At 39.1% G+C, this 19,160-nt stretch overlaps 1 protein-coding gene across 2 annotated transcripts in view; it reads right to left on the reverse strand.

The window, feature by feature from the left end:
• The window catches only part of CXCL12 (C-X-C motif chemokine ligand 12), an 88,654-nt gene extending 72,393 nt beyond the window's left edge, over positions 1-16,261 (reverse strand). The window contains exon 1 of one of the 2 annotated variants that reach the window (XM_088459784.1): positions 16,145-16,261. In XM_088459784.1, the coding sequence (XP_088315910.1) occupies positions 16,145-16,205 (61 nt within the window). In that variant the 5' untranslated portion in view covers positions 16,206-16,261. The remainder of the gene's footprint in view (positions 1-16,144) is intronic. The other variant, XM_088459783.1, reaches the window with a different exon arrangement.
• Positions 16,262-19,160: the final 2,899 nt, after the last annotated feature.

The following is a 19,160-nucleotide window of genomic DNA, read 5'->3' on the forward strand; positions in this document are numbered from 1 at the left end:
AGGGGTGCCCTAGAGAGGGGGACCCCTTTATTGGGGGGTCCCCAACTCCCCAGGGATCTCTGGCCTGGTCTGACTAGTGATGCTTCGGCTGGGGGGCCTGGTGAAAGGGCTTCCCTGGCTGTGGCATGAGCCCCCCACTAGTAAGAGTCTGGTGCTGGTTCTGGAGATTACAGGGGAACCCTACGCATTTTTTCCCTGTACTTACACAACCAGGACTGGCGATGAAAAGTCCGGGGCAGGTTCTGTTTTAGGGGGGGACCGCACGTCATTTATTTTTTAAATGTAACTCTTTCTAAGCTTGTTACAGTAAGATACCTGCAGGCATCTCACTGATGTATGCATGTATATGTGTGAAAACGAACTGCTCATGCTGAAAATGAAAGCATAAAGCAGTTCTATTCAGTCTGAGCTTTGAAGTTTGTTTTGAAGTGGTATTTGCTGTTCGATTTGTACATGAACATGCCAAATCAAACAGCAAATCACTGTTCAAAAACAAACCAAATCGAATTTGATTTAGAAAATGCTTCTAAAATCGAATTTTAGTAAATGAGGGATATGAAGTGGGATTTGAAGATTCGATTTGATTAAATTTAAGGTGAGCTAAATCGCACAGCAAATCGAAATTAAAATTGAAATTTGATAAATATACCCCCTAGATTGTGCTGCTTACATCTGTCCCTATAAACCTCCATAGGGGCGGAGGCTGACCACAATTTAACAAGCCATGAGAAGTAAAGAAGAGATGACATTAACCTATGGATCCAGGAATGATTTTCACTCTTTCCTCACCAGAAGAAACTACTGTGTGCTAATTTAGAAATAGTGTTGTTGCTAAAAAGCTGCAATACAGATTTTCAGTTAGTGTAGGGTCTACATCAGTGGTCAGGGAACAGGAGTAAATTACCCCACATGGGGTAAAAATGAAATTCCTGGGTGTAATGGACGGACAGCCGGGCATGTATATGAATCATTCTATAATATAGAATGATTCATATGCATGCCCGGCTGTGCCGCAGGGAGGCTCTAAGCCATACGCCCGCTGAGATGTTATTACCAGCGGGCGCCCAGCTCCTTCCCTGCAGCGCCGCGTTAGCTGGAGGCTGGAGTTCTCTTCTGAACTCCTGCTTCCGCCTCTCTCCATGCGCACTATGGGAGAGACATCATGACGTCTCTCCCATAGTTCAGGACAGGACAGCGGTGGATGGAGGATCGGGGATTGTAAGTGTTTTTTTTGTACAAGTACAAGCGGCACTACAGGGGCATTATATGGGGGCACTACTACAGGGGCATTATATGGGGGCACTACTACAGGAGCATTATATGCAGGCACTACTACAGGGGCATTATATGTGGGCACTACTACAGGGGCATTATATGGGGGCACTACTACAGGGGAATAACTATGGGGGCACTACTACAGGGGCATTATATTGGGGCACTACTACAGGGGCATTATATGGGGGCACTACTACAGGGGCATAACTATGGGGGCACTACTACAGGGGCATTATATGGGGGCACTACTATATGATTTTCTTCCTTTCAAATCAAGGGGGTAACTTCGGCGTATCTAAATATATTTTGGGGTAAAAGGTAAAAAAGTTCCCTGACCCCTGGCCTACATAAATAGAGCCTTTGGGCCTGATTCAGAGCCGGTCGCTATTTGCGCTCGCTCGTCCAGAAAATAGGGGTGGCTATTCAAATGAACCGTTCGCTGTTTGCGGTCTGTTCATGCCTCTAGGTCTGAACGAGCGAACAAAGCTTGCGGTCGTTTTTTGGGAAACTACGCCCCCTGGCCGCTCGCATCCTACGTCATGTCCGCTATTTATTAGATTAAACGAGTACATCGAACAGGGTATGAGCTGCTCGCTATTCTTGTGGTTGGTTTTTGCTACCACAATTTTGTGAGCAGTTCTGGCTAAAAAAAACCCAGTGACGTGGTCAATGACGCTGCTGTTTTAAATATGCACACCCATAAAACGCCCGTTTTGACCTTTAAGCACGCCTGCGTTCGGATCTCCACTCCCCGTTTTCAAGCACCTTCCCCTGTTACCACCCACATACGCCTCATCCTGTCACTCAAATTAGCAGGCATTCGCTATTTTGCGAGCACATGAATTTCGGCCGCACTGACTGGTTCGCGCATGCGTATAACGATCCGTACGCATGCGCAGTTTGGCAAACATCGCTCAGAGCGAACGAGCTGCCGCTTACGAGTGGCTCTGAATCAGGCCCTTAATCTTTTATCTAGTGTAGAGTGGTGACTTCATACTGTACATGTATTGAAAGTGTAACAGATTTGGAAGTATAGCTGATGTGTGTGTGACATTCTACATTCATACATAATTGAAAGTGCTTCCTGTCAGTATCTGCTTCTCCTATCTGTCTTTTCTCTCTGGCAACAGGAATACAACATTCTTGGTTCATCTTTGAAGACTTAGGGACCTATATATCATACTAGAAAATGAGGTCAATCCTCCAAAAAGGGCTGTCTTGGGAGAGTTGCTGCATTTTTTCATATCGGGGTCATTTACCAAGGGGGCACTGCAACAGATACCAGGGATATCTGCTGAAGGCCCCTTGTTAGCAATCAGTAAAGCAGCCCCCATAGCTTTCTATAGAGATGGTGTAAGAGCCCCATTTACCAAGGGGGCACCACAACTGATGTCGGAGAAATCTGCTGATGGCCCCCTGTTAGCAATCAGTAAAGCAGTCCCCATAGCTTTCTATAGTTATAGATGGTGTAACAGCCCCAATTACCAGGCTCTGAAAAGATTTACTTTTTGGAGCTTGACCCTTCTAGCTAACACCATCTTTAGATGCCATTAGCCATTGTAGACTATAGGCTATGATATGGCAAAACTTTTCATAGAAGAATCCAAAAATTTCCTCTCAGTTAAAAAAGCAATGGACGATTGGCTTGCGTGAGCATTAGCTCTGTCTGGTCCTAACCCTGAAGTAAAGTAACCAATATATCATGTTATTTTTCAGGGATTTTCCACACATTTTAATAATATGCGACTTAGGGCTCTTATCATTACGGGTTAAGTGGCTGCAGTATGCATAGCTGCAAATTAATGCTATATAGAATTAACGGGTCAATTAACTAAGCTTTGTTAGGAGATAAAGTGAATGGAGTTAAGGTATCAGCCAATCAGCTCTTAACTGCCATGACACACAGGCTGTGTTTGAAAAATGACAGTTAGGTGCTGATTGGCTGGTACCTTATATCTGTTCACTTTATCTCTTAACAAAGCTTAGTAAATAGACCCCTTTGTTGTGACACTATTTACCAATCCGGGGCTCCTCCTAAGCGGAGAATTTCTCCCTCTAACCAGCAGCCTAACACCGCCATTGAAGGGACTACAGTGATATACCCATAGATATTTGACATTAAGAGTATCTAGTGATACTTCTCCTACTTTACTAGTCCCCCATTGCAGGGTATTGCGAATGCCATTCTGAAATGGTCTGAGCAAGCAGTTAAATAGACTCATCCTGCCATCCCCATAAAGTCTATGTGAAATATATGATTTCTCTGATGTAAACGTTTTGTTAAATTTAAAGAAACTGAGAGAAGTTCCGTCGAAAGCACAAGAGAAAACGCTGTTCTCAACATCATACATAGACACCTGAGCATATTAACCCCCTAATGTCTGCCACAAACTCTCTCCCCTTCCTGCCCATCTCGATTCCTTATATAATCATAGTTAAACTATTATACAAACGCCAGCCTGGAATGTCTTGAAATTACTTCTTAATGTGGAATTAGTGAAGGCCAAGAAAACACAAGGCCGTTCTGGAGAATTACCCTCATTAAAACTGATTGCAGTTGCTTTTGTAAATTGAGCTGCAAATGAGTCGAAGAAAATTAACATCAATAGAGAGCTGGTAGTCAGTGATTTACCAGTTAGGACAAATGTCAGCATGTGTAATTAATATAAAGTATGGTCTGGAATACTGTAAACATGTCTGTCCTTCCTTGTAAGGAATTGCAATGCTTTGTTTTATTACTTGCATCCTTGTTTCTATGAAGTGGATATTATAATGGAACAACAATGTCACACAAGTGAAGTGAGCACTAAGCCATCGGACACAAGGGTGTAACGGCCCAGCATCACTGGGCCTTGTCCCAGAGGAAAAATCTCATTGTTGTATGAAGAAGAATGTAGTTTTTTTTAGCTAAGTGCACCATCATAAAAATCAATTGAATAAATATTTGCATCACAATAAGTCTGTACAAGAAAATTATTTTTTTGCTACAGTCCTATATCATATTAATACAATAATATAATGTTAACCCTTTCATGCATGAATTATGATAAGCTAATACAAGATTTTTTTAAAACTTTTTAATAGTCTTTAAGCTTATAAATACAGAAAAAAAGTTGTTTTTTTAAACTGTAAAACTAAAGAAGGTATGCACCTGTTCACTTGAGTAGACAACATTCATCCGCAGCTTAAAAATTTGCCTTATTATCGTGGAACAGTATTTTAAGCGTGAAAGTACTTTTTTTTTTTTTTTGTAAAATGAAAATTCAAATGTCTGATAAGGTTCCAATTTGTTCTTATCATGTCTTTTATTTTTCTCCACAAACAAAAAATTATCTAAGTTGAAAACAATAATAAATGTTATGCCTATTTATGAATATATTCATCCAGACATAAAAATGGCCTCAGTGTTTATAACACAAATATTTTCATTTATGTCATACCTAGAAAGTTAGCGTTTTTCAATTTTGTGAACTGAATGTGTCAGATTTTATTGTATGAATTTAAAGTACGGATCTTTGTATTGCATTGCGTTCACTGAAGTGGACATATGATTTTACATCAACTGTGAAAAAAATAAATTAAGTATTTGATTAATACATCTACCACATTATGCTGTAAATGTTACTTTCCTTGAACTTATTTTATTTTTTTACCTGCTCTGCTATCTTTCAGTAAAATGATATTACAGAAATCCCTGAAGTGCTCAGAGCTGGTGACCTATTCTCTGCCATTGTAATTTCACCTTATTGGTTTTGTAGGAATTAAAAGCTGCTACTATGTGACATACTTTCTACTTTTGATAGAGGTCCAAAGAAGAGGACACTGGGCGCTCGCTCTGAATCAGGGCCAGGCATTTTTTTTTTCAGAACGGCCTCCTGGCCGCTCGCATAGCTGTGGGTGACCACCCACAGCTATAGCGAGCGGCCATGATGATGGTGGCGATAGTCAAGACCATAGCGACCATCGGTCTTGCGACGAGACCCTTGTGGTAGGGTCTCGTTGCCGCAAGCCCCAGAGAGCTTTCGGCTCTAACAGAGCCGAAAGCTCTCCCACTGACATCATTTGTGATGTCAGTGGGGCCGGCCCCAGACGGTAGGCGTTCCCATGGGAACGCCTCCGTCTGGGCAGCCACGCCCCCGGCCCGCCCACCAAAGGGGGCATGCTGTCACTCAACATCGACAGCACGCCCCCTTTGGTACGAGACCCGGAGTGACGGATTGCCCGTCGCTATACGGGTCTCACGCATGCGCACTGGCCTACCATCGACCCGGTTGCGAGTGCACAGCACTTGCGACCGGATCTGAATCAGGCCCACTGTGCACTAGTAATGTCTAAAGAGACTTTCTATAGGTGATATTGACTTAAAAGCAGCTGTTCCCTGTGGTGGACTTTATACATAAAAAGGTTAATGTATATAAATAAATATATGTATATTCTTACATATAGGATTTGTCATCTTTTACTTTTTCCCTTTGGCAACAAATTCAATCTGTACAATTAAGTCAGGGAGGGGATTCTCAACCAGGCATAAACAGAATATAGATTAATGATTCAATAGACACTTCTGAAAGTCTTTGGTTTATTTTAGTTTTAGGGTTTACATTTTGTGTCGACTTTGCAAAACAATAAACCCTCTATTTATGTTAATTTGGGAAAACTGGCAATAATATGTGTTGATAATAACTTCACTAGAATTACAAACTGTCATGTAATTTCAGGGATATAAGGATCATTATTGCAAAGTTTTTTAAACCACATATCAGACACAATGCTCTGTTGCAAAATATAGTATTTTTGTCTTAAGGTGCATATCTACTAGCAGATAGTGGAATGACAGTACGATTACAACATTGTAATCGTACAGTCGTTCCTTTTCCCCTGCAGTACCTACACTGAACGATATATATGTCATTTGGTGCAGGCACCCTCCCTCATCCCCGAACATGGTCAATCTGTCATTATTGGCAGATTGACCGGCATGTTCAGGCGATGATTGATGTCAAAAACAACCAGCGGGAGCGCTCATCGCTGGTCGTTTTCGACATTTTCATGCTCGATTCATGCACAATTAATGAGCGATTGCACGATTACGATGTCATAATCGTGCAATCGCTCATTACTATCTGCTAGTGGATACGCGACATTAGTTAAAGATGATTGCTCCTTATGGGTCTATTCATTATCCCTTAATCTCTACAAAATTAAATTTTCACCTACTTTTGTAGCAAATAAGTATTATAAAGGCAGGCCCAGTGACAGGGGGGGACTAGGGGCACAGCTGTACCGGGCCCCAAGGTTGTAGCAGGCCCCAGATGAGCTCACAGATAAAACTTCCCTTGATCACTGCCTACGCTGCTGCATGGTCAGCTGGGTACAGGCAGGTACAGACAAGGTCCACATGGGGAGTCTGTACTAATGTAGTTTTTATCTTTAATGCGGTGCAGCACGTGACATCATGACGTCAGCCAGGGCCGCACTGCTAGCAGAGAGTAGAGGAGCTTCAGCGTGGGTAGTGTTGTGGCTGCAGGGACACTGTGGGAGCTCGTTGGCCACTGGAGGGACACTGACAGAGGGCTGGCCACCAGAGGGACACTGACATTAGCTGGCCACTGGAGGGACACTCACAGGGGGCTGGCCACTGGAGGGACACTCACAGGGGGCTGTCTGCAGGGACACTGACAGTGGGCTGGCTGCATGGACACAGGAATGGGTGGGCACTTAAAAAAATGTGTGTACCTGGCCTCATGATTTCTGTTGCCGGCCCTGTATAAAGCTACAAGGATCATGGATATCTCCTGCTTACTTTTCAGTCCCAATCTGGCCCATTTAAAGTATTACATTTTAGGCAGTGAAAATAAAGAGTATAACATATAGAAACATACAGAAACTGAAGGTGAATATCCATCTCTTTGTTAGCTGATTATTAGTATTATTATTATTATTATTATTATTAGTATTATTATTATTATTATTATTATTATCCTTTATTTATAGGGTGCCACAAGGGTCTGCACCACCTTACATAGTGCATATACAGTTCAAACATAAGACAACATTGCAAAAACAGTTCAGAACAGTGCAGAAAAGGAGGATACAAGCCATATAAACATTACTGCATATACAATTATCATACATAAATGTTACAATTATCAGAGATATCAGACAAAGATTCATCAAAACTAAAGACATTCTAAAGGACAAATTGCACTTTGTGAGTCATTAAGCAAAATACAGTTTAACCCAAATATGTTTATTTGGTGTAACATTCACAAGATGTAAAAGTTTACTTCTACAGAACTTAGGGGAAGAGGGGTTAATGCAGATAAATTCAAGGTAGTGCTCTCTGTTACCAGACAATGCAGACAAGCCTACATCCTGCAGATGCTTATTCGGTATAAAACACTGTTTTGTTTTTTGTTTTTATCTTCGGATTAAGATAAATCATTCTAACAATGAGGAAGGATTGTAATCATTTTGCCATATAGTGCTTCTTATTAAGGCTATTAATGCTGGTTATATTCATTACGTATAGTCCTTGGCTGCGCTCTATATTCAACAAATAGTAGCAGCATTCTATCATCGCTGTGTTTTCAGTGATGATAAAAACCATGATGACATGTACAGTAGCTCTGTATTACATTTCACTCATTGGAATGTGTAAATGAGAGACAGCCTCACTTAATCCAGACACCAGAGGACACAGGATCTCTTATTAGACATAATTATCCAATTTAAATGTCACTATCTCTGGACACCCCACAGTTAACCATTTTTACGTCAGTGAAGCTTGGGCATTTGTAAATATGGAGACTATAACTAAATGCTGGAGATGAGAAAGTTGTCTGTTGCAGATATTACTCTGAGGAGGAGGGGGGGGAGGCAGTGGCAAACGCAGGATATCTAGAGGGGGGTTTCAAAATGCTTGATTTTAGAGTGAGTGTGGCCAGTCCATAAAGAGGGCATAATTACCACTTATCCAGCATTTATATGTGTCATACATAGTGTATTGTGTGTCATAATTCCAGCATATACAGGACCAGAGATCACAGTAAGCCATTAGATGTGGCAGTAAGACATCCTGCCTGAGCTGAATGTATGTATGTTAGATGTGGGCACCATTCCAGAGAATTAGAGCAAGTCAGGGAGCCTGGAGGAGCAGCAGAAGAACCTAGCACTGCTCTGGACATATATGTACATATTGGGCTCTATAGCAGTGCATCCTTAATGCTGGGCATACACTCTACAATTATCTGTCAGATATCAGTCAAATCTGTCTGGTGGGAAGGAAAATCTGGTCCGTTTTCCAGAGTATGGGAGCAAGTTTCTAATGTTATTTGCTCCCATACATTACCAGATTTTCATTCCAACCAGCCAGATTGGACAGATATCTGACAGATAATTCTATAGTATATGCCCAGCATACAGTGCATGTTTTCCAAATCCCCTAATTGGTGCACAGGTATATTTATTACTGGCTTATACATGTCCACAGGTTGTGCCATTTATTTAATTTATGATACTGAGAAGAACATGCAGCACTAGAAAGATTCCATTATATTATATCTATTGTGGTCATGGTGTGGGCTGGGGGGTTTTCCAGGCAGACAGAACCCCCCTGCTTTTGCCTATGAGGGGGGGGGAGATTGCTTAGCATTACTTTCTGCCCTTATGGAGGCATCTGCAGCCAACCTTAACATTCAGTTTTCACAGGAATTTCAGGTCTTCCTATCTCCAGCAGATCTGTTAACATGAACCCTACAAAGTGGACAAATGGTTATGGTACTGCAGGCAGCAGAATTACCTTTGGGGACATTTTAGAGGTTTAGAAATGAATCACTTTAAAGATCAACTACTTTATTCATCAGGTCACAGCAGACGTGAACTCTTGGACTCTCCTAAGTAGCATCTAGGTATTCAGATGTCAGCAGCAGGTCAGTAGCTTTTTCAGGGTTAAAAGTGTTAAACAGCTTTGACCCTAGTAGTGACAAAGTCATAACTCTATTGTACTGGCTATAGTAACATTAAAGGGAACTATATCTAGTATAAAAGTTTTTCTTTTGAAGCATTTGTAATGGATTTTTAGGCAATGAAGGTTGTGTATAGCACTTACTGAAACCTATACATTCTGCTGCCTGGACCAGCAACTGCTATAGAGCCCACATTATGTATACAAAGCACAAAATATATGTTATTATTAAGGGTTTTATATAATTTTTTTTATTATGATTTATTTACAATACACAGCCATGAACAACTGGACACACGGACAATTTGCCACATGAAAAGCACCCATATGAAAGCACTTTATTCTACCAGATCTATCCTTTAGAAACATGTTAATTATTTTAAATATGATTACCTGGTAATACAAAGTTAGAATTGGTTATTCTCATTTAACCCTTATCACTGTTATATTTGTGTCTATTATGAGTGGAGTTTGTTAAAGCAGTAATATATATATATATATATATATATATATATAATCCATCGATAGGTACGGCACACTCTATTCATAGTAATATAGCTGCCGCGGTGCCCGTAACATTAAAGTATATAAGTATCCAAAAACGACACCCAGTGGACTTAAAAAACAAACTCCACACCACCTTGGTAGCAACGTTTCGGGCTTTATTGCCCTTCGTCAGGATTTTTGTGCAGCCTGACAAAGGGCAATAAAGCCTGAAACGTTGCTGGGTGGTGTGGAGTTTGTTTTTTAAGTCCGCTGGGTGCCGTTTTTGGATATATATATATACACATATATATATATATATATATATATATCCATTATAACTATGCACATATGCATACATAAAAGCTTTGGAGAGAAACAAAAAGAAAATATTCACCTCTAAAAAACAACACTATTTATTGTAATGTGTGTGGGGGGCATGGGGAAGAATTGTACTGTACGTTGTCACAGTGACATCCCCCCCTATTTTGGCAGTGTTCACCTTGACCTCATCTGCACCTGGCTACCAGAGTTTAGCAATTTATTAAGTTGCTAAGCATGCGGCATATCAATGTGTCCCAGTATGTTTTTATTTTTTTCTGACTATAGCAAAGCATAGATATTACAATTGTAAAGCACAGCAGAATATGTTGGTGATAAATAACTAAATAACTACTAGCCTAAAAGTTTTAAAGAGTTACTGCACCTAAACTGTATTTTTACCCAACATCACCCTAGCTAGCAGAGTTCTGTGGCTTCAGTTCCACGGGCCCATTATGTGGCAGAACTCACCCATCTTGCACAGCAATGGCAATCCGAATTTTACATTCAAAGACACCACAAAGAAAGACATAGCACAACACTGATGGAGCCTTCCCTTTACCTCAGTGGTTTCTAAACTGGGTCCTCAAGCCACCCTAAAAGTCCAGGTTTTAAGGATAGCCATACTTGAGCACAGGTGACTTAATTAGCACCTCAAGCATGGATATCCTCAAAACCTGCCTTGAGGGCAGAGGTTGGGGAACACTGCCTAAACAGGAAGCATTGCAGTCCTGGTGGTAGTGACTTATCACTAGCTGCAGGGTCCCTGGCTTGGAACCTTCATGATTCTGCTTGGGAGAGGGGAGACTATTTACAGTAGGTGCCATTATTTTGTAAGTGGATGAATGCTGGCTATCATAAAATGTTCAGCAATCAGTGGCAATTGTCAAATATTGTGTCACATTTACAGAACACCCATCTGTTATACCACCCACTGTAACATACAAAATACCCCTATGCATTGTTGAATATGAAATGTAAGGGAGCCTATTTCTTTCTTGCACATGACTCCGCTAAGTAACATGTACACAAAGAATTGGAGGCATTGTCAATGTAATCCTTTATTTTCCTGTCTGCCACATATGTAATATTTTGTCCATTACCAGGAGCATCATAGAGTCTTGCCTAAGCACAGCTGCAACATAACTATGGCCAAGTTAATAGATGGTTACCATGATAAAGTGCATCATAGCAGCCAATTGCTCTTACATTATATCTAAGGATTTTTCTATGCTTCTACTTTAAAAAACAATAATAATCTTTCTTATATTGAGTGAAAACGTCATTTTTTCCCTATGATTTAATTACATATCTCACTAAGCCCCTGATATGTAAACTAGACAATGTGTTTCTAAAATACATGCAAGTAAGCAATTATCGTCTATGATACAATGAAATGACGTGTAATTGCAGCTATTCTTCACTGGAAAGTCCTTTCAAAGTTTGAGAACTAGGATTTAAACCCACAGAGTACGATATTGGTTACTAATGTAATAAATGTAATAGTATTGATGGTTCTGCAGGTCCTTTGGGTGTTTGCACTACAAAGGTCCCGCTTCTTCAAGGCGTTCCTTGTCTTTTCTCTGATCCTTTATCTCTGCACTTTCCCTCCCCTGTTTATCCTTAGCCATGGTGAGCTTGTAACATAAAACGGTAAATGAGTCCCATAAAAGGAGGTAACACAACGTGTTTGTTCAGCTCCAGGAGAAGTGTCACACACTACAGCGCCAATGAGGGTCTCAGCGCTCCTAATGCCTGATAACTAAACTGCGTCTGTATCAGTGATTGTACAATGTCATGTAATATATTTGTTAGTAAGTTATTGTGTGCATGCAACATAGTTACTGCACGTTATGTATCAACTGTATCACACTATAATGAGTTTACTATAAACAAATGCGGTAATAATGTAACATCCAGCTCTAGTTTTCTTGATGATGAGAGGTTAGCAAGAGCTGGACCACAATTTACGTAATAATATAGATCTATCTATCTATCTATCTATCTATCTATCTATCTATCTATCTATCTATCTATCTATCTATCTATCTATCTATAATCCTAATGATATATAGATAGATATACGCACTGACACACCTATAAAAGTAGTATAACTCTATGTGCAAAGAGAGAAAAAAGCACATTATTAATGTATTTAACTGGAAAATGAACTTTGTTTTCTCCTAATGAAGTTAAATGGCCTGTTTCACTTTCTGGAATTTTTATGTACAGGAAATCATAAAAATCTATTTCCCATCTGACTAATTAAATAGCCCTGTTATATACTCTGTGCTGCGTTATAGAGCAGTGATGTCGGGTTACTTGCCTGCAGTCAGACGTCTGCAGTACAAGCCCGGAGACCCCCCCTGTATGTGTTGGGAAGGTAGGCAGAATGATCCCCGGACATATATCATGTGCAGATAGAAGTGCACCCAGCAGGAATACTACCCACCTTGTACTTGGGAAAGCATTCAGCTATTAATAGTGTATATAAAGGTTAAAGACATACAATATTATAGCGCAAATCAAACCTAGAATTATGTTAATAAATCTATGGAAATAATTGGAGATGAAGCAAGAAATCAGTTCAAATATAAAATGCAAAACTGTAACAGATGTAAATAATAATGGGAAATGGAACAAGCACTAGATTGAGAAACTACCCAAATCTTTGTGTCTATGTTTATCTGATCCCACAAAATATACAGAGATAACTCAATTTGCGTCTGGCTGGCGGTCAGGGTATCTGCAACTCTGTCGTCAGTGATTGGGATATATATATATATATATATATATATATATACTGTGTACATCGAGTTAGCTACACAGAAAGGGATAAGGACCAGGGGAGGTCAGCACTCAGGCCAGATTTACCTATATACTATACACCCAGCCAGAGAGCCCTTCTGTAGCCATTCGTGATTAGGCAAATGAGGTAGTGCAATAAAACTATAACTATTCAATTTCTAAAGTGTGACTAGTGAGGAATTGGCCAACACTCCATAGTACAATAACGATGTAATTCATAGCAGATCCCACAGCTTCCTATGTGATTTATTATGGAGCCAGGGTCTCCGACTGGCAAACTAATGACACAGAAATGAGATACAATCATAAAAGATCTCATATAGCTGGATTAGGGAGAGATTACTTGTATAGATTTATTATTTTATTATATATATATATATATATATATATATATATATATATATATGTTTTATGGTGTGTGTGTAAACATATGATCGGCAATTTGCACTATATATTGGATTGGAAATCAGATTGGACAAACAGTCACGTCTCCTTAAATCCAATGGGATAAAGTGTGTGTAATCCAGCCTGAGAACAATAGTTTGGCATATAGAATAAATGCTACAAAATCCTGGAATGAAGAGAAAAAGCAGAAAAAGCAATATGACAATGCCACAGTTGTTCTATTCACGAGAACTAGAAATGACAATTATACCTATGCAACTATAGCTAAATATGCCCTAATTCTATTATCCATCGCGGTTAGGTCAAACTATAGACATCCATTCTGCCATATATACACTAATAAAAAAATCCTGCTGCTATTTCTAGTGATGTATTATGATATGTCTGTTTTGCTAGTTAAGGTTGTGGCTTTTAGACATTGAATTTCACCATTGCATTAATGATTAATATTTTTATTTAATTTAAAATCATATATATCATACGTCAAAAAAGATTGCAATCTATTTATATGTATACATATGTATTATATATTTTAATAAAATTGGTTGCAATATATATGATGATGTCTTGATAAAAGACATCTGGTTTGGTAAATATAAGGTGTTAACTTTGTGCCTTTCATGTGTGATATTTTGAAACCTGTAATACAAGTCGGACAATGCTGCTCCGTTTCCTCTCCACACACCTCATTGCCCGCATCACCCGTGAAACTAATATCTTGCTACAGACAGCCAGTATCATCTTTTTATCATTTATCTTTTTTTGTTTGCCCAACCAGACCTGTGAGGTTATCAGGGCGATGGGACTGTTATCCTCTATGGGCTTTAACTGTTCTGTTGAATGGACTGAGATGCCATAGATACATGTATGCTTCCCAGATGTTGTGCTGATATACTGGCCCTAGGCTAGGTAATCTGCTCTGTCTCATCAGAAGATGCTGTCCTGTGTAGCCAATGCAGACCCACACCCACCTTGGCTGCTGCTTTCTTTATCCTGCTATGCTAATGTTGTTTATGCTTTCCTTTTTTATGTAAATGTTGCAGACCCCCAAATAAATCCCTTTTTTCACTATAGTACGTAGGGACAAGAGGGGGTCAAGCATTTGAATGGATTTGATTGAAGGTGTTCTTGGTTGACAAAAGGTACAAATCTCAAGGTGAACCAACCATGATGGAGATTACAGGTGTTCAGGGGTCTCCTGAATCCAGGACAGGGGTTCCCAGAACATCTGCACATTTTCCTACCAGGCACTTAATCCAGTCACCACTCGGGTGTTACCTATAAGTAGTATCATACAGTCCATTTAGTGTGAGCACGTACACTTGTGTTATGTCTACATGCAGGGGAATTTCTCATGTTACAGGAGAGAGAAAAAACATTTTCATGCATGTTGGTTAAAGTAAGTCACAGATATACTCAAAATCGATTTTATCTATTATGAAAAAGACAAACATTTCAATCGTATATAAAACAAATTCTTGCAGCAGAACAAAGACAGTCTATGTACAGAAATATAAGGTCTACTTTATGCATCATGAAAAGCTGATGATGAACAATCAAATTGTTATATTGTTACATGGGTTAAAGAGACTACAAACCAACAGTAATCATAGTTAATATATAGAACAGTACTATATTGCATTCTATCTATCTATCTATCTATCTATCTATCTATCTATCTATCTATCTATCCGTGAAATATAAAAGGTGACAATCAATCAATAAAACGATTAACACCAGTGCTACAGACCATATTTCATGATCTATAAACTCCAGGTCTCTGCACTTATTGGTCGTGTAATTGCTAATTACAAGTAAATTAGACTCCAGTATTCTTGCACACCCAGAACTAAATTGCAGGGATTAAACGAAATAACAAATAGCTTAGGGGAGAGCAGCTCAATTAAGGGCGATTTAGTGACTCCTGGGAGACAGCAATATTTTATTTTTGATGAAAGCAATGAGATGTAACACAGGACAAAGCTGGGAATTAGGCATCTTCTGCTTATCTGCACGGGTGATGGGTGCCTCTGTCATGAATACATCTACAGCAATAAGACCCCCACTGAGTGGAACATTCACACTTCCAATCATAAAACGCTTTATTATCCGTTTGCAGCGCGCCTATGTGTGTGTTCACACGGCTGAGAGATGCGTCTGGTGGAAGCGACACTTCAGCATTATATGGAGGCGTTGGGGGACATGAGTAGGGCGCTTGGGGGGGGGGTGTTTAATGTAGATGTAGGAATTTTGAAAGCTATGAAATAGTAAACTTATATATAGGACACACACATGGCACACTGTATACAGCGAGTTGGAGCGTCAGCATCCTTATGCCAGCAAGTATACTCTGCAACTGCTACACACAGTACACAGCTGTAATGTCCTACACACATAGTAACGTTGGCACAGTACCGCATTGAAGCACACCTGCATAGAAGCAACCCACATACCAGCAAGACACATGTGCTATGCACATAGCATTACTATAACCACAAGCAGGAACCGCAGATAAACTATATTAAATACAGTTTGCAGCAACAGATGCGCTTTATAAAACATATCTTTTAAACTCATAACAGAGCTACAGATAGATAGATAGATAGATAGATAGATAGATAGATAGATAGATAGATAAAGTGCTATGTGAGAGCTATTCCAAATCTGACAGAACAGATCACTCTCAAAGTAAAACTATGCAACATGAACATAATAAAACATCACAGTTTATAAACAGATTACTTCTCAGCACACCAACATTTGCATTCATTTGGTAAGGCACTTTTTTTTTTGCCAGAACAATGAACTCTCATTGCTGCATAAGACGATCCATATACACAGCATACATAAGTGATTCTGTAGCAGAGCTCCCCAATAGCTACTTACCCTCAGAGAAGCAGATAGTCCCCAGGAGAAGGGTAAGTAGAGCTAGGCTCTTTGGGTCCATGCTGCTGCTGCTGCTGTTCTATATTGAGCTGTTTTCAGGACAAGAGTGAGTCTGCGAATGAGCTGAGTGCAATGTGGAGAAGTCTGGGAGCGCAGGGCTGGGGGTGGGGAGAAGCTCAGAGTGATTTATCACCTCTGGCATGTTATTACATCCTTCCTCTATTAAAATAGTTGGATGTAAATCAGCAAAGCTCTATTTCGGTATAGGTAGGCTATCTGCTAATAATACAAATTATTTCAGCTACAGAAATCTGTAAAATACTATGTGATGTGATCTGTCCCTGTGTTGCTGGGATTTGTTGCATTGTTGTAGGGGGATAGTGGTCTCTGGGTGTTGGGTAGTGTTTAGTTGGACCACTTTCCATCTGTTATATATTATTTAGAATGCTGGACATTGAGCTGTTAGTTCTCTTGTCACCTAGACTGTCTCCATATATTCAGTGTGAGGGAATATAGTAAGTATGTACAGACATAAAGGTGGAATGTAATGGACGGGAGTATTTAAAATATATCTTCAAAATGCTGAGTAGGAATGTTGTGTTTTTAGTATATGAACTTAATAGATGAGCAGAAGACAAAGTAGAGTCTATAAGGCTATATCATCATGATCACCATTGTTTGTTTATAATGCACAATAGATGATCGTACAGAGAACAACATTAAAAGTTAAATATCTTAATTCACATTTAAAATAAAAAAATAATGATTGATTTACTGAAGGCATATACATGAATTAAAAAATATCACCAATTAATCTTCAGGCGCTATTAGAGACTAAAGGCGTTCCTCTTCCCCCAGTCTGGTGATTCTGTTTCAGCTTACTACACCCAATTAGGTAAGGAGAGAATTGAAACATTAGGAATTGTTTTCATTTTCACCAAATCAGATTGGGGTTTGGAAGCAAACATAGGTCCATCAGGCTAGAGGATAATGTACACCTTTGGGAATTCAACCCCTTAATAAATATTTGTTTTGTTGGCGTTATTTGAGAAAACATAGGTTTTTTTTGTTGGTTTGTAGTGCCATGGTGTATTCAATGGCAAGGGTTCCGTGGCTGGGGATAGGATGGGAAAATGTATTACAAGAGGCTCTTACCATTTAGTCTGCCAATAATGTGGTAGGTGTGTTAGAAAACAATATATTCTTGTGAGGATGATTGTGATTAATGTATTTGTGCTTTTCTTCTGTGGTAGGGAATTTAGACTGTGAGAACCACTGGTGCAGGGACTGCTGGGAAGTCATTGTAAAGAGCTATTTAATATATTGGTGCTATAATCATAATATGCAGGTAGTAAAGGATGACATTAGTCTAGATTGCTAGATGAAAGTTTTCTACATTTTCTTTGACAGCGGTTTATGGTAAATTAATTATTTAGCAAGATATGTGGTTAACAAAAACCCACAAACCTACAATCTTAGCTATGATATAACACACCATATTGTATTTGCTTAATTTGAAGAGTACTTATGCTACATTTTGAAAATATAAAATGCTATATTACACAAATTCATGTTTTCCACGCAACTCTAGAAATATGTTATTTATAGCATACGCATAGTACACAGTGCTTTACAGAGAATATTTGGTCATTCACATCAGTTCCTGTCCCAGTGGAGCTTACAATCTATGTTCCCTAACACAAGCACACATACATACACACTAGGGCTATTTTATGTTGTTAGCCAATACACCTACCAGTATCATTTTGGAGTGCTGCCCAAATATAATTGTTTTCTTTACCTTCAGTTTGGAGTTTTAGGGGTTTATTTACTAAGCAGTGTTAGAAGACAGAGTGAAAAGTGATAAGAAAGTGATAAGGTGCCAGCCAATCAGCTCCCAACTGTCGTCTCACAGGCTATGTTTGAAAAATGACAGTTAGGAGCTGATTGGCTGGCACCTTATCACTTTCTTATCACTTTTCACTCTGTCTCTTAACACTACTTAGTAAATAGACCCCTTAGTCCTAAAGATGCTTCACATGATTAAATGCAGACATCTGTACATGCCTGTAAACCCCAGTGACCAAGACTTGTCATCTCCTGTCATTGCATATTTCTACTAATAAATATACCAATTTATTATATTTAACCACCGTAAGTCTATTTCTATGTTAACCTATTCAGGACCAAAGTTCCCTTTGTATGACTTAATATAGTTTTACTACTCTGCATTTGGTTTAAAATCCCCAAACTCCAATGATCCTTTTCAAGTCTATCCCTCAATATTTCCTAAATTATGTCTCTGCGTTGTGTTCTTAATCAATAGTGTGATAAACTGTTCTTAGCCTCATTACAAATGTGTTCTCTAATATGAGTTTTTCATTTTCTACCCATTCTAACAAGTAATTCACACGGACATTCCACCAAATAAAAAGTCTTACACCTGTAAGCATTGCTAGATTTAGTTGATATAAAGTCTTCCCATTAGTTTCACATTATTTTTAACTGATTTACAAGCTTTACATTTATTGAACAAAAACCTTTTAACATATTCCCTAGTAAAGGGATTTTATTATCCAGATGGTGAGAAGTTTTAACCAATTTGTCTCTTAAGATAAAGTGCTACTAAAAACGAGCTTTGGCCTAATTGGAAGCAATGTGCTAAGAATAGGATGCCACTTCTATATGTGCCGATTACCAAATTCATTTCTATATTCGTAACACTATTGAACCCTGTCATAAAAGATTCATATTCAATATATTCAAAATGATTGCCCCCTCCCCCAGCAGTTCTCTCTGCTTGCCGTAATGATTTGTCACTATCAAATACCCTTGTTTCTTCAAATGTTCATGTTCATAGAGTGTGTGCATGATAATAGATGTTTTCCTTAAAAAATAAATCCAATTCAAATGAATGTAGAGGTGTTTTAGCAGCATTCTGTAGTTGGAGCATCAGGGCACTCCAGATATTCTCCAAAAAGGTAAATCTTAGTGGAGCCTAGAGCAAAAATAACAT

This window comes from Taudactylus pleione, unplaced genomic scaffold (genome assembly GCF_031769625.1).
Source record: "Taudactylus pleione unplaced genomic scaffold, aTauple2 ptg000935l, whole genome shotgun sequence".
Lineage (NCBI taxonomy): Eukaryota > Metazoa > Chordata > Amphibia > Anura > Myobatrachidae > Taudactylus > Taudactylus pleione.